Source organism: Amblyomma mixtum, chromosome 1 (assembly GCF_055824585.1).
Source record: "Amblyomma mixtum isolate Tamu chromosome 1, ASM5582458v1, whole genome shotgun sequence".
NCBI lineage: Eukaryota > Metazoa > Arthropoda > Arachnida > Ixodida > Ixodidae > Amblyomma > Amblyomma mixtum.
Genome location: NC_143012.1, coordinates 310,841,406 through 310,867,556, shown reverse-complemented (window position 1 = coordinate 310,867,556; position 26,151 = coordinate 310,841,406). Strand labels below are relative to the sequence as shown.

The 26,151-nt window shown below is 46.7% G+C and overlaps 2 protein-coding genes across 2 annotated transcripts; both read right to left on the bottom strand.

The window, feature by feature from the left end:
- Positions 1-14,184: 14,184 nt before the first annotated feature.
- On the bottom strand, positions 14,185-15,576 carry LOC149372427 (chitinase-3-like protein 1). The gene has a single exon (XM_089586310.1). The coding sequence runs from the start codon at positions 15,574-15,576 to the stop codon at positions 14,185-14,187; it is 1,392 nt and encodes a 463-aa protein (XP_089442436.1).
- A 2,685-nt stretch (positions 15,577-18,261) lies between these two features.
- Positions 18,262-23,528, bottom strand: LOC149372426 (uncharacterized). The gene is made up of 2 exons (XM_089586295.1): positions 23,346-23,528; positions 18,262-18,384 (listed from the first exon to the last, which is right to left on the bottom strand). The coding sequence occupies exons 1-2, from the start codon at positions 23,526-23,528 to the stop codon at positions 18,262-18,264; spliced, it is 306 nt and encodes a 101-aa protein (XP_089442421.1).
- Positions 23,529-26,151: the final 2,623 nt, after the last annotated feature.

Genomic DNA, 26,151 nt, shown 5'->3' with positions numbered 1-26,151 from the left:
AGGATGGGGCAGTCGCAAAAAGCTGCTCGAAGTGGCAGCTTGACGAGGCGACTGCCCCTACATCTTGGCAGCAGTTGGCATCACATCATGCATAGTTCTCACACATTTGAAAACGATAACTGAAATGATAACTGATACGATGTAATTAAGCAGGAAAGAAACGACGAACGGTAACATACATGAAAGCAAACACAAAAAAGGAAAAATGGAAATACAAAAAATACCTGCAAAATATATAAAGACAAATTCACGCACGCTTCTGCGTATTTTGAACACAGGTGAATTTTAAACAGTAAGATAAAGCGGGAGGTTCTTTTACAAAACATTATTTCACAAGAAACGGGGTCTTCAAGCATTTTTTGGGAAGGCGACAGACATTTATTCCAGAGTTATTAAACTTGTTTAGCAGCATTGGGAGATTATATCGTAATGACTGCAAGGCGTAATTATTTTTCGGCGTTGGAGTGTACCATTTGTTTGTCAATCGAGTTGCATACGTACTTGGGTTGGGGCTCAATTGTGATAAGTCTGTATAAAATGTATTTGTGTTCTTAATTGCTCTGCAGTAGGTCTGGAGTAATCTGTATTGGTATAAATTACTTGCTTTAATTATTTTATATTGGTCGAATAGTTCCTGCGTGTGTGAAGCAAATGGTGCATTAGCAATAATCCTTACCACTTTCTTTTGCATTCGTACTAATTTGTCAATGTTTGATTTCGTGGTTGTTCCCCAAATCAGATTACAATAGGTCAAGTGCGGAAGAAAGAGGGCGTTATAAAGCAGGATCTTTACACGTTGAGGCAATATATAGCGAGCTTTGTTTAGAATGCCACTAACTTTGCACAGTTTTTTGTGGATTTCATTGACATGACCATCCCAGCTAAGTTTATTTGAAAATTCAACACCCAACACATCAAATTTATCGACTAGGTCTACAGTTTCTCCGCCCAGTAGTATATTCAGTGGCTGTACAGTCTTGTTTTTGGGCCGGTAAAGCACAGCTTTTGTCTTCGTGGTGTTTATATAAAGAGCATTTTCATTAGTCCACTTAAGGAAATTAGGCAAGACCTGTTGAATTGTTTGCTCGATGTCTACCGTAGTCTCACCGGTTATCAAAAGAGTTGTGTCATCAGCGTAACATATGAAGGAAACATCAGGATGATTAAGCACATAATGTAGGTCATTTATATATATTGTAAATAAAAGTGGTCCTAATATACTGCCTTGGGGGACTCCTGCTTTAATGCTTTTAAATTCAGATGAAAAATTACCGAGTGCTATGTACTGTTGCCGGCGCTCCAGGTAAGAAGCCATAAGGTGAAAAGCGACACCACGTATTCCATATGAGAGTAGTTTAGTGAGTAAGATTTCGTGGTTCAAAGAATCAAATGCCTTAGATAAGTCAACATAAATTCCTAACGTTAGCATGTTGTCATTTAAATTTTTCAAGATTTTTTCTTTTTGGTTTAGTAACGCAGTTTCGGTCGAGCAGCCCTTTCGGAAGCCATGCTGAAAATCGTTTAATAAGCTATACTTATATAAATACTGTGATACCCTGGAGTGAAGTAGTTTTTCGATTGGCTTTGAAAAAACAGGTAAAATTGATATTGGCCTGTAGTTTTTCAGCATGTTGCTGTCGCCACCCTTAAATACTAAAGTAACTTTCGCAGTCTGCATTCGTTTCGGGAACACACCGGTTTCTATAATTAAATTATATATGTGTGCCAGGGGCTGCCCCATTAAGTCAATGACATACTTTATTGATTTGATTTGGATTCCTTCAGCGTCACATGCACTGCTACTGTTTAGGTTCAGCACAGTTGTGATCACCTCTTGCTCGTTTGTATTGGTTAAAAACAGCGTGTTTGAATTAGAGGGAATGTTCTTTCCTTGTGAAACATATGTGAAACAATTATGAATGAAATGGCAAAGAGGACTTTTAGGACAATTTATACTATATCTTTCTTCTATATGCCATGCGCTTTTAGACGACGCATAATCCCTGGGACACAAAACCTTCCCATCAGGGAGCATCAAGATCGTGCATGGGAAAGGCGATATTAGAAAATATCCGAATTCTGTGCATAGGGTTCTCATGCGGGAGGGAAGTTTTTAGCTGTGTTTCCTCATACAAATCTGGTATGACGCCGCAACAATACCCCTTTGTGCATTCTTTGAACAACAAATGTTCCATTACGTTAACGCTTGTTGAGCGCTTTTCGAGATCTCCTCCATCAACATTACAAAAAAAAAGAGAAAGAATCGATGTTTATTTGATGTGCCCAGGAACAGCCTGCGGCTTCAGCAGTGGAACGCAATGAAAATTTCAATAACTAATAAATTACAAAAAAAAACGCAATGGCGAGAAACGGCGTAAGTGGAAAGCGCAAAGTAGCTGGGCGCGGAAAATATTCGGCGACAGAACGAAGCGGTAACCAAGTTAAACAGGAGCCCCTCACCAGGAGATGGTAAGAATAAGAGCCATCATATGGCGCGTATACGAGTGCTGTCATAAGAAAGAAGAAAAGAGGAAGCATACAAAAGCAACAGAACAGTTCATATAAGAAAAAATAAACCTTATAGAATGGAAGGAAGGAACACATAAGACGAAACTATTTAAACGCTAGTGTATTTTTTGAGATCTTTAGAAAGTCAAAATAGAGAACTCGGAATGATATCGAGTTTAGGAGAGTGAGTGGTGTACTATACTTTCTGCATCTGGTGTAAGAGGAGAATGATTACTATGTATAAGAAGCACGTCAATAAATGGCCGATGTTCTCTCGTAGGTGCAAAGATTGGTTATTCCAGTGAATGAGATAATAACAATCAAAAGTAAGGCACAAGACTTTGCACAAGAAGGGAAGGCAAGCTCCCACTCGTCGATAGCTCAGAGAAACAAGTGCAGACTGATTAAAAACCCGTTAAATGCTCCTCGTTTGCGTCTAGACAGACGCAGCGGCGGAATGAATTAAACCATGTCAGGCGGGCAGCGCTGGCACGAGACTTTGCCGGTAGAAACAGCATTCGAGAACAACAACACTAACAATAACAACAATATACGTATAAGAAATTTAATCGAGAAAACTCAATGAATTACATGTCGACTACTCTGGTGGTATTCAAATGAAGTCAGGCACAATAAACACCACGCAAGCCGGATTTCTGCAGCCAAGGGACCGAAGACAATAAATCAAACCTGCAACACGTGAATGTGCAACATCAAAACTTGGTTGAAGTCGCTATACGGGACTATATCGGCGGAGAAGAAAAAAAAATAAATGAATTAAAGCGTGATATCGTCGGCGCAGCGCAGCGTCCGCGAACTTAGCATGCAGGCCGCACAGAGAAAACATCGTCCTTCGAGAGCCGGAACGTCAAAGAAACGCGGCGGACCTTGCGAAAGAAAAGAAAGAAAAAGCAAACACAATTTCAGTGCGTGTTGTCTTCATTCTGTGCCCGATTGCAGTTCGTGACTGGTGGCAGTGAGCGGCGTTTTAAATATAGGCCAGATAGCAGAGGAACCAGTTCGCGGCTCTATATTATATTTTGCTCCGGACGGACGTTTCTCAAATAGGAACGCTATGTGTGTGTGAAGAAGCCAAGATAGATCAAATATGCCAATGGACCATATACAGCCGGTCCTCAAAGAAAGGGCAGTGCTCAAACTGTGCATTTTTTTTTTCTGCTCGAACGTAAGAAACCAGCTGTTTTGTTTTTCACGAGCCCCGAATAACTTATGATGATGGTCTGACTGGCACGACGTTCCGCTTTATCGAGATCAACACGCTTCCTCTTGCTATGAAGCTGGCGTCACGATTATAGTGGCTGAGATCTGCCCGTTTAAAAGCGTGGACTGCGAAATGTGCTACGCTACCGTATGTGCCGAAACCGCAGTTTCCGTCGTGGTACGGAGTCTTTCTTTCCTGCCCCGGAATTAGACCATGAGTTTATTAATGTCTTCTTCTTCTTCTTCTTCTAAGGTGCCTTTTCGCGCTGCTAAATTAAGGAATGAGTTTTTAATTAGTTCCAAAGGCTTTTCAAGCCTCTCGCGGGAGATTGATAGTACCTATCAGGTGGCGCAGTGCACTTCCAGAGAAAAAATGGGAGGAGACACTGAAGTGCCGCCTTAGCGGTATGACGCGATAGCTATAGTGAGTTAATGCCCATATACGCGGAATTGGTCTTAATCTACTTTAGATTCATAGATAACTGAGGCCCCTCGTACCACCTGCATCGAGTGCAGAAAAGCCTGCGAAACCTTTGGTATGTGTACCGATGAGCTGAATTTTCCCCTCTAACTGTTGTTGTTGTTGACCTCAGTAGACATGGCACTTGCCCAAGCAGAGTGATTGGCCACGATTTGGTAGTGAATGTCAAGGAAAATCATATAGGCGATTGCGAGGAAAAGATAGCCTTGAGGCGGAGAAGTAGAATAGTGAAATGATTGAAACTAGAAAAATATAATTAAAGAATAAATAAAACGATCTTGAAGTATGAGGAAAATTACGACGAAAGTACGAGTAAAAAGAATTGTGAATACAGTTAATAAGGAAGCCTTCCAGTTGCAATAATGCAATCATGAAGCTACCCGCAAACACTACTTGTTCTGTCGTCCTCTCTTGTCCTGCCTTTCGCACTGTAACTATGGAAGATCGTATCAAACTCGCCCAACAGCTTGCTTTACCTACTTAATCCCTTGGCGCTCGCACCGAACGACAGAAGGCTGAGGGTGACACAGGGAGACTGAACATCGATAGAGGGCCTCCAGCCAGATAAGTCCCCTAGATAAGCCCTCCAGATAAGTATTTCTATTACATGCGAACCACCGGCAAAAGAGGAAAAAATGTTCTATTGTTTCAACTTCCCCGAATGTGTCACAAAGGTTTGTCGTAGCGAATCCGCATCTATATAAATACAAATTTAGGTGAGGATCCTGCATCGCAGAAGTGTCACTGATACCTCGAAAAGCCTTGATTTACATGACCGGACTTTCCAAGGGTACTTTAAGGGCTGAGAATCCGTGGTATTGAGCTACGTTTCACTGAAGCTGGCTGAGATACGTTGGAACCGCTGGAAACGGGAAATCTCCAACAGAATTAAGATAAGATAAGAATTTATTGAGTAAAAATCGGTTACATAAATTCAGTATACAGGCGAGGGTCCCAAAGTCAAGCGACTGTCACGGGACCCCCGGTAGATTAATACTAACTTGATTAAAAAACAACAAGCAGTATCACAGACAGGTACAATTAGCAGTAATAACAATGGTATTTTAAATAAGTAACATTTATATAATGAGAATGAAATAGATTAGCAGGGCAAAAACAAACAGACAAGCAAAACTAGAATAACAACCCACTATAAATAATATTGTACAAAATACCGCGTTGTGAAAAGACATGTAAAGAAACAATTGAGAATACAAGGATACAGTTGTCAAGAAACAAAGAAACAAAGTAGAAATTTCTAGCAAATAATTAAGTACAAGAATTTTCTACAGGGAATAGAAGCAGTTCACTCCACATTTTGCTGCAAAAGAAAACTTTTTAAATTCGATTTAAACATAGACAAAGACATAGGCGATTTTAAACTCGGGGGTAAATTATTCCACAGGAAAATGCATGAAAAATGAGAATGACGTTTTCCATAATTAGTAAAAACTTGGGGAAGCAAAAAATATTTTTGAACCGCAAATCTCGTAGGGTTACAATTTTTCAAAAACATTTGTCGATAAATTCAAAAGAAAGTGCATTGTTCATTAATCTAAAAAACATGATGGATATTACAGGGACAGTGAGAGCCGACCTTGCTAATGAATCAGCCACCTTATTAAAATAGAGACTCGAATGACCGGGCACCGAGACAAAACACACTTCTCTCACAATGAGCAGAACAGAAAACCTGAGGAACGATTCCAAAGAGCTTCTCCTGAAGTTTGGAGAGAGCCTAAAACTAAGAGGCAATATGCAAGGATGAGAACCTGTAATACTGGTTGGTTGGTTGGCCTCGAGTAAAATGGCACATACCCACTACGGGGGAGTGGCCAAGACACAGGCGGTGAACTGTTGGTAAGATTAACAATTTTAGAGGAAAAGGAGTAGTAATAGGGTATAGGCTGACTCATTGGACGGCGCAGCGAAAGGGGTCCTGTTAGATGGGAGATCGAAGATGGGACGACGGCTTTATGTGCAAATTCGAAGGCAACACATGGAATGGTTCAATTTTGTATTGACTGAAAGAGAGAAAAATAAAAATAAATAATAATAAAAATAAAAATAATTATAAATGAACTGTTTGATAATCAGAAAAATGAAAACAAATAGAAAAATAAATAAATAAAATTAATATTATCATGGGAGTCGCTGTGTTTTTAGAAGAAACTTTTGAACAGCACAGCGCGCACTCCTGTTGCTTCGCCCAAGCGAAGTAGCGCCAAAGGCAAGAACAACCTTCTTTCTTTCTTTCTTTCTTTCCTTCTTTCTTTCTTTCTTTCTTTCTTTCTTTCTTTCTTTCTTTCTTTCTTTCTTTCTTTCTTTCTTTCTTTCTTTCTTTCTTTCTTTCTCTCTTTCTTTCTTTCTTTCTTTCTTTCTTTTTCTTTCTTTCTTACTTTCTTTCTTTCTTTCTTTCTTTCTTTCTTTCTTTCTTTCTTTCTTTCTTTCCTTCTTTCTTCCTTTCTTCCTTCCTTTCTTTCTTTCTTTCTTTCTCTCTCTCTGCCGCCGCAGTGGCTCAGTGGTTATGGTGCTCGGCTGCTGGCCCGAAAGACGCGGGTTCGATCCCGGCCGCGGCGGCTAGAATTTCTTTGGAGGAGAAATTCTATATATAGGCCCGTGTACTGTGCGATGTCAGTGCACGTTAAAGAACCCCAGGTGGTCGAAATTTCCGGAGCCCTCCACTACGGCGTCTCTCATAGCCTTAGTCGCTTTGGGACGTTAAACCCCATAAACCAAACCAAACCAAACCAATTTCTAATATGCGCCTCCTCAAAGAAGAGAATCGGCGGCAGAACAGCAGGTAGTGATCCACTGTCTCAGGCTCGGCACAAAATGGGCACAGTGGAGAAACCGCCAGACCAGATTTGTGAAGGTAAAAATTCAGCAGAGGAACTCGGCATCGCAAACGCGTGAAAGAGACTTCCAGCCTGCGCGAGCGTCAGTCTTTGCTACTCCAAGGGTGCAGAAGGTGCTGATATTCGGGAGATGAAGTAAGCGCCGAGGCTGAAAATTCCTGAAACAATGTGTAACTGCAAAACATCACCGCAGCTGTATATGCGCAGGTTGGCAGCACAGCAATTATTGGGCCACAAAGAGAGGCCCTTGCTAAGGAATCAGCAACCTCATTTAACTGAATGCCCACGTGACCGGGTACCCAAAGCAACCGCACCGAATTTATATGGAGCGGGATCAGCTGCTTAAAGAGACGTAATACCCGAGACTCAGTGGGTGATGATAATGAAGAGCAAATAGATAGAGAGTCCGTCATAACTATGACTTGGGAAACGGCAGGATCTAATTTACGTAAGGCTAGAATTACAGCTAATAATTCGGCCAGAGAAATTGGAGTGAAGTCAGGGAGACGGAGAGAAAAGGACCATCCCAATGCAGGTGAAAAAATGCCCACACCTGCCTTTTCACGATCCTGCGAGGCATCAGTAGCAATGAGAATATGAAAAGGAAAGGACCTTAGGTGGTCCTACAACAAACCGTGAAGGAGAGGAATGGGCTGGAGCTTGGCATTCGATGGGAAAATGTCATCAAATTCAATCTTGACTGAAGGTGAGATGTTATACAGTGGATGGATATCTGTGAGATGAATGTTTAAGGGATCGAGGAGAGACTGCACGAAACATATCTGCGGAGTATGCAAACGACACCAGGTGGCATTTAAAAAGACTGCGGGTTGACTAAGAAATATTACATTGGATGTGTGGAGAGGAGAGTCGCACACATTTAAAAAGGTTTGGACTGTTAAAAGACGAAATCTGGCTAATAAACATGGAATTCGCGCCTCAAGGTGCAGGACAACATTAGCTACGTATTTTGGAAGTCGCAAACAGAGGCGCAACGCCTCACGCTCCAAGAGCACAAGCGGGCGAAGTTTATAGGCAGGAGCTCCTGAGAATAAAACACATCCGAACTCGAAAATTGGGCGGACATACATTTTATAGATCAGCAGAAGTGTGTGCCTTCTCATCCCTGACCTAGCGCTGCAAAGCCGACGCAGGATGCCAATGGCCCGAACTACTTTTACAGAAACTTGCTCAATGTGAGCCCGCCAGGAAAGAGTAGAGTCGTATATCACTCCGAGATACTTCACTGTTTGAACCTGAGGAACTATATGATTTCTATAAGCAACGCAGATATTTACAGGATGAGAAACCGGGAAGACCAACAAGGCGCATTTGTTCACATTAAAGGGGCTGCAAAACACTGCTTGGGGGGATACCAGCCATACTTCAGGTGGATTCTTTATGTCACACAGATGCTGACTTAAAAAGAATTTCAGGAATCGATGCACAGGAACGGGAGTTATTCAGTGAAGAAATTTCAAAATACAAGCAAACAAAATGCTGCCCTCAACTCGATCTTGGCGGTGCTTCCCACTCCTATTTCGCTCTCCCAATGACCGCACCTGGCGCAACCAATCAAAACAGCCTGCCAGAGCACGTCGCGGAAGTTTGCTCTTCATAGTTGCCTACTCTCTGTAACTCGTTCTTGCTGAGACTGGCAGCGTCGTTTCGATGCCAGAGCCCCTGGTGGTGTATTTTTATTTTACTTGCTTTGCAGGGCTTTTATCTAAGAGAAACAAGTTGTTTTTGTTGATCTAATTGAAAACGCAGACAGGTGACAGAATGTGTCTCTATTTATTCACACAATTTGCAGTATATTTACTGTTTGTCCAATCATCAAGCTCGCGCCAGGTGATGTCATATCCGCTGCTAAAACCCGCCACTGTGTGGGGACACCATCAGAGCCATGAATTTTTTTTGGGAGGACATTAAGATATTAAAAAACGGAATATACGCAATATTACCGACGCTAATAGCACCATTGTAACTCACTGTATGCGATCAACAGGCAGAACAGTCAACTAAGATTGTGTTTCTGGGCCCCTTTAAGGGACAGATGAATACTTCCTAACCCAGTTGTCAAGAATATTGAGGTAATCCTGCAAGATTTGATACAGAGAGTGAATATCTTTTGCAGAAATATTACATTGGATGTGTGGAGAGGAGAGTCGCACAAATTTAAAAAGGTTTGGACTGTTAAAAGACGAAATCTGGCTAATAAACATGGAATTCGCGCCTCAAGGTGCAGGACAACATTAGCTACGTATTTTGGAAGTCGCAAACAGAGGCATGGAATGGAGCTTAGAAAGATGTTAAAAAGAACAGGAGAAAGAACTGAGCCTTGCGGTACACCTCTTGTCTGTCGAAATTTCCTAGACGAAACACCATTTCGTCAGCAATAAAATTCTCTGTTTTCCAGGAAAGCAAAGGTCCAGGCTACGAAATAGTTTGGGAAATTAAGGTCCTGTAATCTGGGTAACAGCGTCGAGTACTCGACGCTGTCGTAAGTTTTACTGATATCCAGAGTGACAAGCGCGGCAAACTGTTTAGTGCTGCGAGCTAATTTAATACGTCTCTCAAGGTCAGTATGAGCACACCAAAGCGAACAGCCCGGCCTGAAACCAATTTGACATGGATTCAAGATATTTGCAGAAATGGAATACATGATACGACGAAGCAGGACCCGTTCCACCAATTTCACTAAATTCGATGTTAATGAAATCGGGCGTACGTTGTCAGAAGTGAAACCCTCCCCTTGTTTTTAAAGTAGTGGAACTATTTCCGCAAGACGCCACTCATGCGGTATCCATGGATTTTTAAGGTGCACTGAAGAGGAATCTGAACTCGTCTTTTTGCCGCGGGAACTCAATCTACACGTTCCGAGCATTCTTAGAAACTTCGATTTATTGCCCTGTGTGGCCGATTTCCCTAATTAAATCGAATTAACGTCCGGCTCCCGCCTTTTTTTTTTTTGAATTCTCCCTCGTACGGTGGGCGGAGTCGACCAACGCGTGGAGCGCCTTTCAGCCAGTCCCGTGGCGGCTTGCCGCTGTTGGCTCTGCCACCAGTTGTTGGCGAAGATGGGTCGGTTCGGAAGTCGTTGCTAGCTCGCTGCTGCTGCTCGCTGCTTGACGGGACCGCGGTCAAGCTTCGACACCCGTTCCCACCACCACCAGGACAGGAGTGCCGCCAAGTCAAAGAGTTAAGTGATGGGAGGAATATTACAAGAGGGTTTATTTACATCTTTTTACATCATGGTTGGAAGTGAGGTTCCAAATGAGGCTCTATGGGAGGCTCTGATGGGGCGAAGAGAGGCTCCAAATGAGGCTCTATGGGAGGCTGCTCCGTCACATTCGTTCTCGACATTTATAGCCTTCTCGTTCCCCAAATTCCCTAGGTTGAGGACGCCCACGCAGGGGTGGGAGGGGCCCAGAGCACAAACAACACAAACTTGTGTGCACAAACACCACTGCACTAGGGCCACGCCCCCGTCACATGTTGAGTCTGAGGGAAAGAAGGTCGTCGTCGAGGTAGGGTAGACTGTGGTAGGTGATGGCCTCCGGCCAGCCGAAGGTTTCTGCGGGTCACCGACTTCTGCTGATAATCAGACACCCGCCGCTCGAGGCCGGAAAGCGAGGTCGCGAAAAGGCCGAAAGTGGTTCCCCATGCCTGGAGAAGTTCGCGAGGGTCGGAGAGGATGCCCGCCGGCCTGTCGCGGTGCTTGGCACGCCACAGAGCCACACGAAACGAGGCCCTTTGTTCCCCGGCATGGCCACGGCAAATGGGGAAGATAACGTTCGTCTCCCCGAGGCGGCGGCGGCGTTCTACACGTGCAGGCACTTTGTGAAGGGGGTCTGGTTTTGGTCCTGCACTCCAACCGGGCAAACTCCGTAATTGAAGCCAGCTGTCACCTGGGTCCTCTCCGTGCGTGCGGTCCGTGGCGGCAGGCCCGAAGGTAATCACACTCAAGTTACTGTGAAGCAGGCGTACTGGCGGCCACCCGGCGAGACTTGTTGACGTCGATCTTAATACCGCTCTGCCATCGGCGGAGTAATACGTTAATTCGATTTAATTAGGGAAATCAGCCACACAGGGCAATAAGTCGCATTTTCTAAGAATGCTAAGAAGAATAGGCATGACGCACAATAGGTATGCTGGCTGCCAATGTCCTGTAAATGAACTCCAGGAAGTAATACCTGAGCCCGCTCCGGCTTGTACATTGATCGACCAGTTAAAAGTGGTCTGATGTAATGATGAAGTACTGATGTTCACAATGGAAAAGTCGCTTTCTTAAAACGCGTAAATAGTAATTTGTGCGAGGAGTCACCGGTAAAATAAAATTCATTAAAACGGAAATACATAAAGACATGCATTAATTAAACAATACTAACAAGAACTAAACAATAAAATAACATCAGAACATTCCGGTTAGGAAGGACAGAACATCTCTTTTTTTTTTTTTTTGCTGTCATTAGCAAGACTTAGAGAGATTACACGAAACAGGGGATTTATTAACGTTGAACGTAATGCAAACGAAGTTGATAATTGAAGACATGCTTGCATCATGCCAATATGACAGCTAAAATACAATCACATGCACCTAGTTCGAAGTAGAATTCGAAGAATTTCGAAAAGCTCCTACTTCACTCCAGATCCCTCTAATTCTATACAGCAACAACCGCCTCGCACTGTGGACCCCGATCTGTATTACGCCGCTGCGCCAAAAGCTCGCCCCAAAAACAGTTTCAGCAAAACTAAGTAAACGTCACCGGATGCCACACCGAGAACCTCAAATTCAACCACTAGACCATCGATGGCTCCCAGGCAAACCCCAGACCAAACGACTGAAGAACGCCAACAAACACCTTCCATTGGAACAACCTTGGGGCGGAGAGATTACACGAAACTCAGCGCTCGGGCGACGCTGTGGCTCCACCCAGCGGGTAAAACAGGACTGACGAGTTGGCCGAGTTCACTCGCCTACTGCTTCCCCCACAGCTCATGACATATATTCTCAAAATTTCTTTAAATAAAGAAAAAAACATCGACCATCAGATCAGGCACATCTCCAAGTAAAGTCCCTTATAAAATACCTCGAATAAAATACGGTGCCCACAGGCCTTTCCGTGTCTTTAAATCCACCGATGAATAACCTTTCGAAAGCCCACAAATTAGCTTGGAACCAAGAATTACTTAATGCATCTCTAAACTTTTTTAGAGAGTGAGCCAGTTTTTAGAGCGTATACATTTGGTAATGTGACGCCATTAGGCGCATTTTGAGAGCGAGTCCTCGGCGATGCCCGTAGGGCACAAAAGGTCAAGTAAATCAAGTCCCTGGAACATTCGCGAAGCGCACCTTTCACTTGCCTGCGGCACCGCCGTCCGCGCAGCCCAGGAGGAGATTCTTGACGGCCGTGAAGCATGCGACACGCGCCAGTCGTAATGCACTGATCTGTGCTCCCGATAGGGCTTCATCTTGCTCGCAAAGCCGCTGTTCTGCATGCTGTCAGTCTTCGGCCCTTACTGCCTGATGGGTTATCTTCGTGCAGACGCTGCGCTAGCGACCCCCACCAACCTCGTTCTCGCTATAGATCTCGACTGATCGCGCATTTTGTCGACGTTTCTGTACAGTGACAACACAAGCGACACACGGGTGGCGAAATGGCACCTTGATTAGACTCTCGATGCATACGAGAGCTTGCAGTGTCCTTGGACGGTAGTGCGCCTCGTCCCGTGGCCCGATGTCTCTCAGGTTTTCTCGCAACTTTGTATCGCCGGTTCCTACGCAACCTTGCAGAAGCGTGTCTCTGATGCGTAAACGACCTTTTTCCTCGATCACGTCTTCCGCTCGTGCAGGTTCTATCCTTCCAATATCCGCTGATCTGTCTTTGCACCAGTCAGCCGAGGATCGAGTGTCCTTGGTATAAAACGACACTTTTTTTTTTCATTTCGAAGCTGGTCAAATTTATTTATCGTAGCCCTGTTTGTAGTGTAAATTTGTACGTTAATTCACGACCCAGTAAATTTAGGGAAATCGATTTACATTAATCCATTCAAACCAGCATGCACGGCTACACGCGCGAAATATGAAAACAAAACATGACTTTACTGACGGCCTGTCCAAACAAAAAAGCAAGAAAATACGAGTGACGCAACTGCCTTAAAAGAAGCCAAGCTTACCGTATATCAACAAGTAAAGCGCTCATTTGTGACAATGTGACTGCATGCTTTACTTGTGATACGCCACGGTAGTGACGCGGCAGCTTAACATCTGAAAATTGCTTTCAGACAAATCGATACCATGGTCTGCTGCATCGCGGGGCAAATAAAGCTTGTTGAGTGTTGGTAAAATATTCATGTATACGTCTTTCGTCAAGCGGCTTCAGGCCGCAGCTTGTTTCCGAGTAGTGAGTGTAGTTGGGCCGTGCAGTTCAGGTGTGACGGCACACCTGTACTTCCGGACCTTATGAAAGGGCGGAAACTCCTGCTCTCACCCTTCAGAACCATTCGAGTTCCTGAGTCGTCCTTAGTGCCCCACTGCATGACTCAATATCAGGCCCTCTGACATGAAGACTTTCGAACAAGGCTGTGCATGGGAACTATCCAGACCTGGAAAAAAGGGTACCTGGTAGGAACTAAATAAAGGAGCAGTTTTTGCAGATTTCGGAGCGTCCAAATTGCTTTCTCACTTCGGCGGACGTTGTAGTATGTAATCGTAGTATTATTTTTTTTTGTTTGCAGTACGTTGGGTAAAAGAAACGGCATTCGAAATAATGGCTAAACAGCCGCGACTTTTCGACGTTGATACTTTTATCACGACGATGAGAGGCTGACAGAACTGCCACAAGAGTGGTCTTACATAGCACCAAGTGCTAACACAGTACGACAACTCACTAAAAAAAAAAAAGAACGCCAAATTAGACTTGTATGCTTGAAAATACGAACAAAGAGTCAATGAGTCAACAGGCGTAAGGCGCATGGTATTACCACTGCATGAAGAGTTTTTACTGTACACGCCGTGTGGGCTGGCAGGCGACATAATTTCAACATAAATATAGAAACAAAATGTAGAAAATAAAAGGAGGGAACAGTTTCTCTTCCTTTCTTCTCGCTCTCTCAACCATGCACCACGTCGTGAGCTTCGCGGAGCAGCGGCCAGGTGGGGCCCAGATCACCCGCGAAGTCGTCCATGGGTAGGTCCCACACGGCGAGCCCCGCAGTTTTGCGGACCACTGGCCGCTTGGAGCGCAGGCTCACGCGGTCCTCGAAGCCGATCCACTGGTCCCCCAAGTGGACCACCGAACATCGAGAGAAGCCATGCGTCTCGCGGCTCCAGGACGCATTGCGCTTCAGCGCTTCGGTCACCTCGTAGTAACTGGCCAGGCCTGAGTGGTTGGTGTGACCGAAGGGCCGGCCAGGTCCAAGTGCCCGCATGCCGACGCGGACTCGTCTCATCCAGGGCCTCTTCAGGGTGAAAGTGGCGCTGGCGAACGAGACGCTCAGCACAGTCTTGCCGAGCAGGTGCTCGGTCACCATGGACAGCTCGTCCAGGACCGAGGACAGCCCCATCTGGCCGTTGTGCCGCGCCCTGAGCACAGACCTCATCGGGCTCTGGCACGTGGTCACCGGGAACGACGCCGGTTCCACGGTCCGGTGGGTGTCCACGACGACGAAGTCCAGCCGGCTGTATATCGAGTGGATGTAGTAGCCCTCGCGTCGCTTGCCCGTCTCCCACGGGATGACGACGCTCAGGCGCAGCCCTTCCCGGTCGAACACGATGCGCATGGTGTTCACGAATATGCTGTAATTGGAGCGGTGCTCCCAGGTCGGGTACTTCCAGTAGAAGACCAGCCCGACGAGTCCCATGCGGCGCGCCCAGGTCGCCGCTTTGTGAACGACGGAGAGGCGCGTCCGCTTGTCGTGCACCAGCCTCCGGAAGTCGCGCGAGTCCGAGGGCTCACCGCCGACGCAGGCCCAGGTTGGTGTGGGCAGTGACACCAGGCCCTGGAGCAGCTCGGCATCTTCCGCGGGCCGCCTGAAGCGCACACTCTTCTGCGCCAGGTGCAGGCCGACCGAGACGAAGACGAGCGCGTCGCAGAGGGCAGCGGACGCGTTGTCCACTTCGAACCGGTGCGGAGACCCGGACGCCACGGTGAAGTTGATGAAGCAGAATACGGAGCGGCTGTTATCTACGCCGGACTGCCGCTGCATGACGAAGCGGGCGGCGGACTTGCCGCCACCGCCGTGGTCGTGTTGGCCGCCGACCAAGCCTCCGGCTCCCAGCGGTTCGTCGGAGTCGATGGACGTCCAGAAGTGCTCGACCACTGCCGCCACGATGGCGACGCACGCGCAGGATACTGTGAGCACGCCGATGATCAGAAACACCAGGAGGAAGAGGTTCTGGTTGCACAGAATGTAGCGGAGCGAGGTCTCGTCTTCCACGCCGCGTCGTCGGCGCGAGCTGCGGCCATCGCGGGACTCGGACATGTCGTTGCTGGAGTCTCCCATGTCTCGGCTGAGAATGCGACGCCTGAGTGGACTGCCGATAGAAGGGGAATGGTCTTGAAATCCGTAGCGCTGTCCCAAACGTCCGACCGGTGGGCGTCGTTCGAATCAAATGCGGCTCGCAGGCCGTTACTCGAGAGCGCGTGACATACGGCGGCAGTCATTTTCTTCTGCGAAACGACCATAAACACTACGCATGGTAGAGCGTCAGGAGATGTAGAAGCAGCGGCATTTTTGCGAGCCAAAACTTCTCTATAATCATGGCGCATCTTCTTTTAATTAATCGTTGTGTTTTGCAGCAGCAGCGTAATATTACCCAGCCTGCACGCATCCTGCGTGTAGCCCAGTGCTGGCACCAAGCTCGATGCTACCTGCCGTATGCCGCTGGTGGCGCTGTAATAGCTATACCTCCGGCAACTGCGGCTCAAGAGAAACAGTACAACTTTATTCGAATGCCCAGCGTGTGCCGACGAGCGTGCGTACTAAGAACGTTTCCTGGAGTTGCTCACACAAGTTCCACTAACAGTGGACAATGAGTTAGGTCCCTTAGCCTGCTTTAAGCAGTAGATATTTGCAATCAAATTTTTAATTGCCTATTTGCTCGATGTTGGTCTGCTCGGCAAACTCTATAAGATTTCCTTGCCTTCCACCATAAGAACTCTTCATGCAGCGAACTTTCCCAGCCCCTTTGCAGCTTTGCAGGACATCACCATTCATTATCGTGCAACATTACTGAAAAGGAAAATAAATGAATGGGCAAGCATAAATAAATGAATGAGCATTACTCGTTAATGCTGCACGGCCATTCATTTATTTATGCTTTCCCATTCATTTATTTTCCTTTTAACTATATGTTTTTTTATTCTTTTACTTCATTACTTAATAATTTTGTGTGCCTCTCTCTTTCTGTCTTTCTATCCTCAATTTCCTTCCCCATGCAGAGCATTATGTAAGGGAATTTTTTATGCTAGCTAAGCTCTCTGCTTTTCAATAAAAAGTGTTTCTCTTTCTCTCTCTCCCTCTCTCTCGCGATACCTGGGTTTGCATGGTATGCGATCCACTAGGGTCCACGGTCAAACCAAGGAACTTGGTGTCAATGATTGTTGGCTTCCTTCGTATACACTGGGGTACACGCCGTTTTGGAGCATTTGTGGCGAAGTTACGACACTGAAGCTTTAATTATATATAATATATCAATTCTAATTTAGACGAAGATGCTGGGAACAAGGTAAAAACAAAAAGAAAAAATGCTGAACAGACTGCGACCTATAGGTACAGCATAAACTACAATTTCCATTCAAATAAGTTAATGTAGGAGGAATGTCCAAAGTTGCAAATGGTTTAAGAAAATCCATCTGAAAAATTTTAACCATCATGGTTACGTATGTATGACAGCAAAAGTACAGTTAGAATGACCGCGTACATTCCTACTAATATGTTTTGACGAGGTGGTGACAGCAATCCGGCAGACAGGAGAGCAGAAGAAATCATTTACTTATTTATGGCGGCGATAGCAACAAGCGGGTCCGACGGTCGTCGAAGAATGGAGTCACTGCAGCTCTCGGCCGCGCTCAGTTTAAGGTTGACAAAGTTTCCAGAAAATGCGCGAAAAAAAAAATACGACAATCTTGTGAACAAACCATTACGCATGGCTACAGACATTCCAGATAAATCTCGTCGCATCCCTCGTCACAAACAAAGCTGTGCGCGGCCGGTTAATTTTGAGCATGAGCAAACATTGCTAAGGTTTTCGGCAGTATAAGGGATCGCTGATCACTCAGCTGCTGCAAAAAAAAACGTGCGAGTTTTAGGAATTCATAAATGACTTAGAAATTCACGTTTATTTTACTCTTAATGCCATGGACCAAAGCAAGTGTATTAATTTCTACACCTTTCCAAATGGGAGTGATGCCGAACTGATTTTTATAAGCTGCTTCGTGAACGCGACGCCATAAACGAGAATTTTCTGTAATTTGTGCTTACTTAATGAAGCGAAATGTTGGAAATTACACTGCTGCGTTTTAAATAAAAAAAAAGAAATCTTTTCGATGACACAAATTTTATCGCATAGCACTTTATTGCATGCACAGTTGTAACAGTATCAGAGAAAAATTAAACGTAATTACGAGCATTTTATTTTCAAGCGTTAAAAATAAAAGAGCAGCAAATAATATTGCAGGCAGTAGAGTGGAACCTCATGCTTCGAAGCTGTATGTCAAAGAGGCGGTGGAAACTTTAAAATGAGAGAGTTAGAAAAGAAATTAGTGGAGTATATGCGTGCTTTCGTATACGGCTCCGAAAAACTGCTTCTAACGCCATCTCGCCCATCTCTTTATAACGAGTTTTATGGTCATTAAGACACAATTATTTTCCTTTCTGTTAAAAGCGATGTGCTTTTTCATTGCACAAGCATTTTCTCTTAGTGTCAACACCACCCAGATCAAACAGCGAATGTGCAAATAAATTTTGTGCGCCACCGCGAAAATCTTCCTTGCCACTCAAGTAACTCAAGACACAAACTTCGGCTCTTTACAAACGCACCACAAGGAAACCGAGTCAAGAAGCCTTTATAGAAACGAGTCTGAAGCAGGTAGCTCTCAGTGACAGACTGCCCGGTCCACTTTATGGTAAATAACAGAAATGGTCCAGAGGTAAACAACGGAAGCAGTCTGGAGACAACACTAGCTTTCACCAGTGAAGTAAGTTCGGAAACGTTTCCAACGTTCTGCTCTCCGTAGTGTGGCGAACTTTAGGTGTAACGTCACCAGGCTTCGACGTCATTGACTCCCGAGCCTCTCTCGCTATGGAGTCCTGCACAGAGACGACAGGCATAACTGCAACAGACAGGCTTCCAGCCGAAATGCGCGGGCCCAAATAACGAGTTTATATAACCTCAAGTCTACAAACTCCCAAAGTTTGCCAACAGTAGGCTCGTTTGAAATCATTTGGCTTCTGTACTAATATAGAACAGTAGAGCAGAATAGAAACAGTAGAATAATATCTGCCGAGAATGGCGTTCTACTTCAATGTGCAGCAAAAAAAAAAAAGCGTTCATTCTTTCAGCAAAAATAAGGCAGACTATTTTTCTTTGGTGCGTGCGTGGAATACCTATATTGGGCAAAAAAGAATGCATGTGACGCTTTATGCGACAACCGTGAAGAAAAAAAGGCGAAGGGGGATGACTGAGCAATAAATATGGCCGCTAAAGTCCCCGTCGTGGCCTTGGAATCACATGCATTACTAAGAGCAAGTTAGGTGTAAGTTCTCAGGCGCTATATGCGCGAATTCAACGCAATTAGTATTATTGAGATCGCCGTAAGATTACGGATATGTATAACGCGCAACAAATAAAATATTGTTAGTCACACATGCCAAAATTCGTAACAGGCGGCCAAGAGACTACAAGAAGAGTCCTGCAGCTTTGAAATAGTTCAGAAGCTGTGAAAATTTTTCACACTAAATGTGTGCGCACACTAAGAAACGTAAAAACAACAACAAAGCGTTCCACGCGAGTGAAAAAATCGGGCTGTTGTCGGCAGTAATGCCTCCTATATAGGCGCATCTTCTTGCCATCATCATCAGCAGAGTGAAGTCCACAGGCGCCAAGAGAAAGCGGCGGCCGCACTGCCATGCACACATTGTCCTTTCATTATAACCGTGGTGGCATCCGTTTTGGTAACGCCTATTTAAAGCCAGCCGTTACTCTGCGGACGAAATTCAGGGCTTACTGACCTGGCAAGCACGATAATTTTTAAGATCACGTGGTCCTAACAGGGACCCCGGAGAATTTTTTTCGAGTGGGAGGGGGCCGGGCTTCGAGTTTGTTTAGCTATTTGAATATTTATTCAGTTTTGTTTATGTTTTATATTCCATTGTTCAAAAGGGCATTTTCTAATATAAAGCTTAAAATGAAGTTTGCAGCTTTAGAAAGGTGTACATACGAGGAGCGATTACTGCATTAAAAAAAGCTTGCGCGTACTGTTTCAATTCTACTAACCATGTTCATGAACAGGGGCCAGTCAATCAACAACTTCTGTTGGGACTTGACTGGTTTAAGCTTCTGAAATTAAACGCTTTGCAACTCGCAGCGAAGCCAACTATAGCTCAGCCTCACCGCTGTTACGCATGGGGATCCCACCGCTGCCACCACTGTTACGAATGGGCATCCGAGCCTGTCTCACTGTTGGGACTGGAGCATCTCAGCCTAATGCTGTTGCGCAGAGCTGAGCGAAGAAACGGTCGAGGCGACGGTGAGTCAACGGACGTTTATGCACAGTATGTACAAGGGCTTTACATAATCGGCACAAGGGCCGAGAGCACAACGGGCTAGCACAAAGGGGTAGGGCAATGCCCCGGGAGAGCGTCTCTCTGGCGTGATGTCTATCTGCTATCCGGCTGCTGCGGCTCAGCGCGGCTCCGTTTTTATAGCCTCCAGTGACGGTTCCAGCAGCCAGCCGTTTGAACCCTCCAATCAGGTCACGCCACTGACCACTGCTTGAATTGGACGAATGGACGAGAGGCGTTCGGCCGTTGAAAGTACGAACCCCGCCGCAGAGCTCGCGTACGGGCGCTCCACAAACACTGTGGCACGGAACCGTATGGTGGATGCCGCATGCACAGGTGAGGACGCGGTTGTAGCCATCCCGAACCCCTCCCTCCAACCGAGTGCCAACCTTCACATATCCCCCGCTGCCACTTCGGAGGAGTACGATCTGCGTCCTTTTCTTTCCAAATGGCTGCTATACGCACGGAAGCCATCTCACGATTGCAGCTAGTGCCCAGAACAAGTCCAACGACCCTGGCCATCACACTCACGGAGGCCCGATATACTAAATTTTGCTCGTGGGAGAGTTCACGTCCCTGCATTTCGCATACTGAACTCCCTCGCCGCACACCCGCCACGCCACTTGGAGCTGATGTGGGTGCCTGCCCACTCCGGGAATCCCGGAAACTAGGCCGCCAACGCTTTAGCCCGAGGTTCTCTCAACTGGGCACTGGCGGCCTCTGATCTGAGGTTCTCGCGGGAGCGAATGCACTCATTCAGTGAAATGACGCAGGCCTGCAAAGCCGAGCGTCGGATCTACCCTCCACCCCATCCCTCCCTCGACAATTATCATCAGACACTTTGGAGGCGGCTCCAAACACGCACTTTACCCTTCCCTTATATACCTTTGTAGTAAGGGCGCCCTGGGCGCTGCCATATTGTTCACTGGAATGTCGTGACCACCTCTCACTAGCACGGTGGAGGTTGCGGCGGAACCGGTTTCCAACACTGCAGTCCAGAGAGGAGACGTTTTGACAGCTCCCTTGCCCGATGCAAAGGTCTACATGGCCTGTTCTGAAAGTAGTAGGACTCATTTTTTTAAACAAAATTTATTCAAGAGAATAGTACATACGATTACAATTTTTCAAGGTAGCACCCGTCCGCACCTACACGCTGCTGCCAATGAGTTTCACAGTTTTCGTACGCCTCCAGGAACGCCTGGACCGGAGTGCTGTTTAACTCCCTCGTCACGGCCTGCTGAACCACCTCTACCGATCCGTAATGTTTCCCCTTGAGCGTCGATTTTATTCTCGGGAATAGAAAAAAGTCTGCCGGGGCCAAGTCGAGACTGTAGGGGGGCTGAGGCAGCGTTGCCGCCTTGTGCTGGCCAAAAAATCGGGGTCCTCATTCACATGATGAAGAAATTCCACCGGTTGGCCTTTTTCTCCTCTGACAACACTACCGGCACCAACTTCGCGCACGCTTTCCTCATGGATAAGTTTTCTGTCACGATCTCAAAAACTTGGGTTTGAGGAATGCTCAAGTCATCAGCAATCATTCTGATACTCATTCTACGATCACTGTTAAGTAAATGGTTCACTCGCTACACATTTTCGTTGGTATTGCTGGTGGAAGAGCGTCTGGAGCGGTCGTCTTCCTCCACTCTTTCCTTACCTTCTCGGAACAGCTTGTGCCACTCAAAAAACATCTGATCTACCCATGGAAGCGTCACCGTAGGCCTCCTTAATCATTTTGTGAGTCTATTTGCCCGTTTTACCAAGACTTACTCAAAATTTGATCGCGTATCGCTGATCCAGTAAACGCTCGATGATTCTGCGTGACGAGACTTTCGACAGGGGTTCACAGTACAAGCGACCTCCTCTCTTCAACGGCCGAGAGCCCACTGCCGATTTTCCCCAGCATACCCAATATCCCGCTTCAACGATCCTGCACGCGCAGACCACCTCTCGCCCGCCCGTTCGCCCAGAAAAAAACCAGTCCTACTACTTTCAGAACAGACCCTGTATATACGCTCGCGCTATCACCAAATCCACACAAACCCCTCCTGTACCCTCTGCCACCACCCCAAAGCCACTCTCGATCATAACATTTTCCTCTGCCCGGCGGATCTTCCACCGCAGGGCCTGGAACACCTTACCACTTGGAAGGCTTGGGAGACCCTACTGCGCTCCGAGAACCCGGCCAAACAAGCCATCGCCGCAGGCCGGGCTGCCAGCGTCATGAGCCTCCGGGACATGAACGTTTGAGTGCACTGGGGCCGTGCGGGGGCCCAAGGACCTACGTGTCCCAAACTACCCTGTTCCACATAAAGTTTTCCCCACCACCAGTCTCGAGCCGACGCTAGCGAGGAGAGGGGGAAGGGACTGCGCCGGACGAGCCAGGATGAATCATGCTGCAAGCCGCGACATGTCTGAGAATCCGGGCTTGCTTTACGCAATGGCGGGCGCACCGCGCTGGTTTCCAAGGAGGCCAGCGGAACGTGTGCTCGGGCATAACACCGTGCTTTGCATTACCAACGTCCTAAACGTGAAGCGCTTGTCAGAAATCTGATCTGAATGCAAGTTCTTGAAGCATTTCCGCTTGCCCCCCTCCGCACCCCGGTTACAGAGACCCTTGGGTCCTAAACGATAACATCATGGCCGCTACAAACAACATTCCGCAATGTTTTCATGACCACGGTGCCTGAAAAAAAAATATTCTTCGACGTTTGTGGAAACGCTAAGTAGTTCATTCTCTCTTCTTGTGAAGCCTTCTTGGCATTACCATGACGGAGTTGCAGACGGTCAGCGCAACCTCCTCTCCACACTTTACCCCCTGCCACCGTAGGACAACGGCTCCTCTCTCTGTTCTCGGTGATCTCCAATTAGCCGCGTTGCGTAGCCGCAACTATAGCTAATTAAAACAGTTGAGAAGTATTTCCTTCGAGACCCGCGTTGCTCTTCTCCTTTTTGGCTAACCAAGAAAGCCTAGTAAATCTGGAGAGCTCGATATACGACATGAAAAAGGGTGCATGCACGGCAGCTGCCGCAGTTTTACACGCACACTGAGAAATGGTTGACCCCATGCCTGAAGCTATAGGTCACTTGGCTTTGCGACTATAGAGCGTGCGATGAAATACATTTTATTGAAAATATCATCATCTCCAGCAGTACTGTTTTCGTGCTCACCAGTTTATTGTCAGAACATTCTTGATGTGCATTAGTCGGGTTGGTAGCTCGTCTCGCGCTTGTCGCGGTTGAGTGAGTCAAGCAGAGATGTTGCGACGACGGGTGAGTGACCGGTACTTAGTAAAAGTTATGTAAAGCGTTGTTGCCCAAAATCGGATTGCCCACAAGTAGTGATCCAAATAATTACGTACATTCGCGATATCAATGGCAGTAAATGCATTACGGCAGTAACGTTCTCTCCGACGCTGAAAGTGACCACAGGCCGCGAACACTTCGTTGGCCTCGTTAGCCCTGCGGACAGACATGCGCGTGCTCTATACCTTGTCCATTGTTGTGCTGGTGAGGCCGGCGTCCTTGCAGTTTTTCTTTTTCTGCGCGTAGACGAAAATGGCGAAGGTAAAGATGAACATGATGGCGATCATGATGACGAAGTACGCGACCAGCGAGCCGGTCAGCCCCTGGGCACGGGTGTCGTTGGGGTCCTCTTTGTTGTAGAACTGCATGGCGCGCCTCTGTGGCGAAGGCTGCTACAAATGCAGGGCGGTTCCTCCCCGAGTGTTTGAGCTGCGCAGACACCAGAGGACGGTATTTGGCACACTTTGGCAATATGCTGTGACGCATTATTACACACGTTCGGCTGGGCAAAACACGCGCACTCCTGTTCTGCATTCTGCCTATCACGGATGGCTCCATTCTCAAGCAGGTTCAACGGGTTATGAGGTGATATACGAGGTCTGTTAGAAAAGTATCCGACTTTATTTTTTTTTTTGCGAACACCTGATGGATATAAAACAAGTGAGCTTACAGCAGCCGACCTTGAACCCTCGTGCGCATGCACGAATTTTTTACCCGCCTGCCGATAGCGTCAGTCGCTGGGAAGCAGCGTTTGAGTGAGGCAGTGCGCAGTGCTCTCGTCGGTTTTTTGTTGCAAGGAAAATGGCGGAGCGAGAGGAGCAGTGCTACTACCTCAAATTTTGCCAGAAACTTGGCGATAGCCAAGTGGAAACCATTCGAAATGTTCAGACGGCTTTCAGTGATGATGCTATGAGCAGCACACAGATTAAGCTGTGGCGCAACTGGTTTAAAGACGGCCGCACATCCGTGGAGAGAGAGCCACGCTCCGGTCGACCATCAACATGCCGAAATGACCAGGTAATTTCCGAAGGGAACGCTGTGGTGATGCGGGACTGTTGTGTGACTATCCGAGAAATTGCGGGAGAGGTGGACATCAGCAATTTTTCTGCACATTCCCTTATCACCGAAGATTTGGCCATGGAGAGAGTGGCAGCGAAATTCGTGCCGAAGCTGCTGACGGTGGAGAAACAGCAGCTTCGTGTTGAAGTCTCACAGAAGATGCTGGATTCCACAAACAGTTACCCTGACTTCACCGACGCCGTAATCACTAGTGACGAGTCTTGGGTGTACGGGTACGACCCGGAAACCAAATTCCAGTCGTCACAGAGGACGCATTCCACGTCACCAAGACCAAAGAAGGCCCGCCAAGTGCGCAGCAATGTCAAAGTGATGCTGACTGCTTTTTTGACTCCCTCTGTGTGGCACACCACGAGTACACACCCCACAGGGTCAAAGAATGACTAAAGAGTACTACAGGGATGTCCTCCATCGCCTACGTGGTGCTGTGCGGCGCAAGAGACCGGAATTGAGGTCGACAAGAAATTGGCGCATCCCTAGCGGCATTGCTCCTGCACATTCCTCGCATTTGATTCAGACTTTTCTGGCGAAAAACCAGCATCCTGTAGTTCAACAGGCTCCTTACTCTCCTGATATGTCCCCCTACGACTTCAGGCTGTTTCCTAAAATCAAGAGGCCATTGGAAGGAGCGCGATTTCAGAAAAGAAAGGACATTATGGCTGCAACGACAGCAGAGCTAAATTTCATTCCGAAAAGGGCCTTTTCGGAATACTTCCAACAATGGCAGCACCGCTGGGAGATGTATATGGAGCCCCAAGGAGACTACTTTGAAGGTTATGAGGTTTCTAACGCTCCAGTTATGCCAGTTTTTTTTTCTTCGGCCAAAGGTCGGATACTTTTCTAACAGACCTCGTATACAGCAGTGCAGGGCTCCGCGTTTACTTTAAACAGTCGGAGACGGGAAGAACGATGGGCGCGTGCTGACTTGCAAGCGAAGTTCTTGCTAATGGAATGCCTCGTTAAAAGAAATTTAAACGAGAAACTAAAAGCAGTACAGACTATTAGAAATTGCCGGTCCCATACGGAGCACATTTTCTCGTAGTTTTTTGTCTAAATAAGTGGTGATACTGTGAATAAAAACTGCTGTTGCGAATCAGCGCATGTGTTCTTTCCTTCCGCCTTGTGTGTTTCTGCGCATAAGTAGTCATGAATAGAAATCAGTTGAAGAACTTGCTTCAATTTAATCCTTAATTAACCACTGGGGGTTCTTAGCATGCACCGAAATACACGAGTGCTTTCATAATGCACTTCGACTGCATCAAAATGACACCGCGATGACCACCTGAACACCACAAGGCACTCTTCATCGTTATCATCAGCCAGACTACGCCCACTTCAGGACAAACGCCTCTCCCAATGGTCTCCAATTAACCGCGCCCTGTGCTAGCCGCGGCCAACCTATCCCCGCAGACTTCGTAATCTCATCCGCCCACCTGACCCTTTTTCGCCTACCGACGCTCGCCTTCCAGTGGAGTCCACTCCATTACCCCAAGAGTCCGTCGGTTATATGCTCTCCGTATCACACCCCTGCCCATACCCGTTTCCTCTATTACGTGATAGCATAGAACAATCAAAGGGGCAAAAGCTCGGCGTCGTCCAGAAAAATGCTCATTGGCCGGAGGGCAGTGACGCCACCAGAGCGGAGAAATCCCATTGGCTGAACGGACGTGACGTCACCAGATCGGAGAATGCCAACTGGCTGGAGGGAAGCGAGGTCAGCAGTCCATGGTTCGTCTGTGTGAAGCATCCACCTGCCGACGGTGGCAGTTGGTGCACGGGAAGATCTCGGAAAGAGCAACATGATTAACAATAATAAAAATGATAATAACAACAACACGTTACAAGCCCCACCAGTCACCTCCGGCAAATGCATCGACAGCTTTGAATGTTATCGCGTTGCCAACATGTAATGAA

Bases quoted from the DNA above. Each gene is read 5' to 3' on its own strand.
- LOC149372427 (XM_089586310.1), bottom strand. From the start codon at position 15,576: ATGGGAGACTCCAGCAACGACATGTCCGAGTCCCGCGATGGCCGCAGC.
- LOC149372426 (XM_089586295.1), bottom strand. From the start codon at position 23,528: ATGCAGTTCTACAACAAAGAGGACCCCAACGACACCCGTGCCCAGGGG. The intron at 18,385-23,345 runs GTATAGAGCACG...GTCTCTGTGCAG, and splicing joins CCAGCACAACAATGGACAAG to GACTCCATAGCGAGAGAGGC.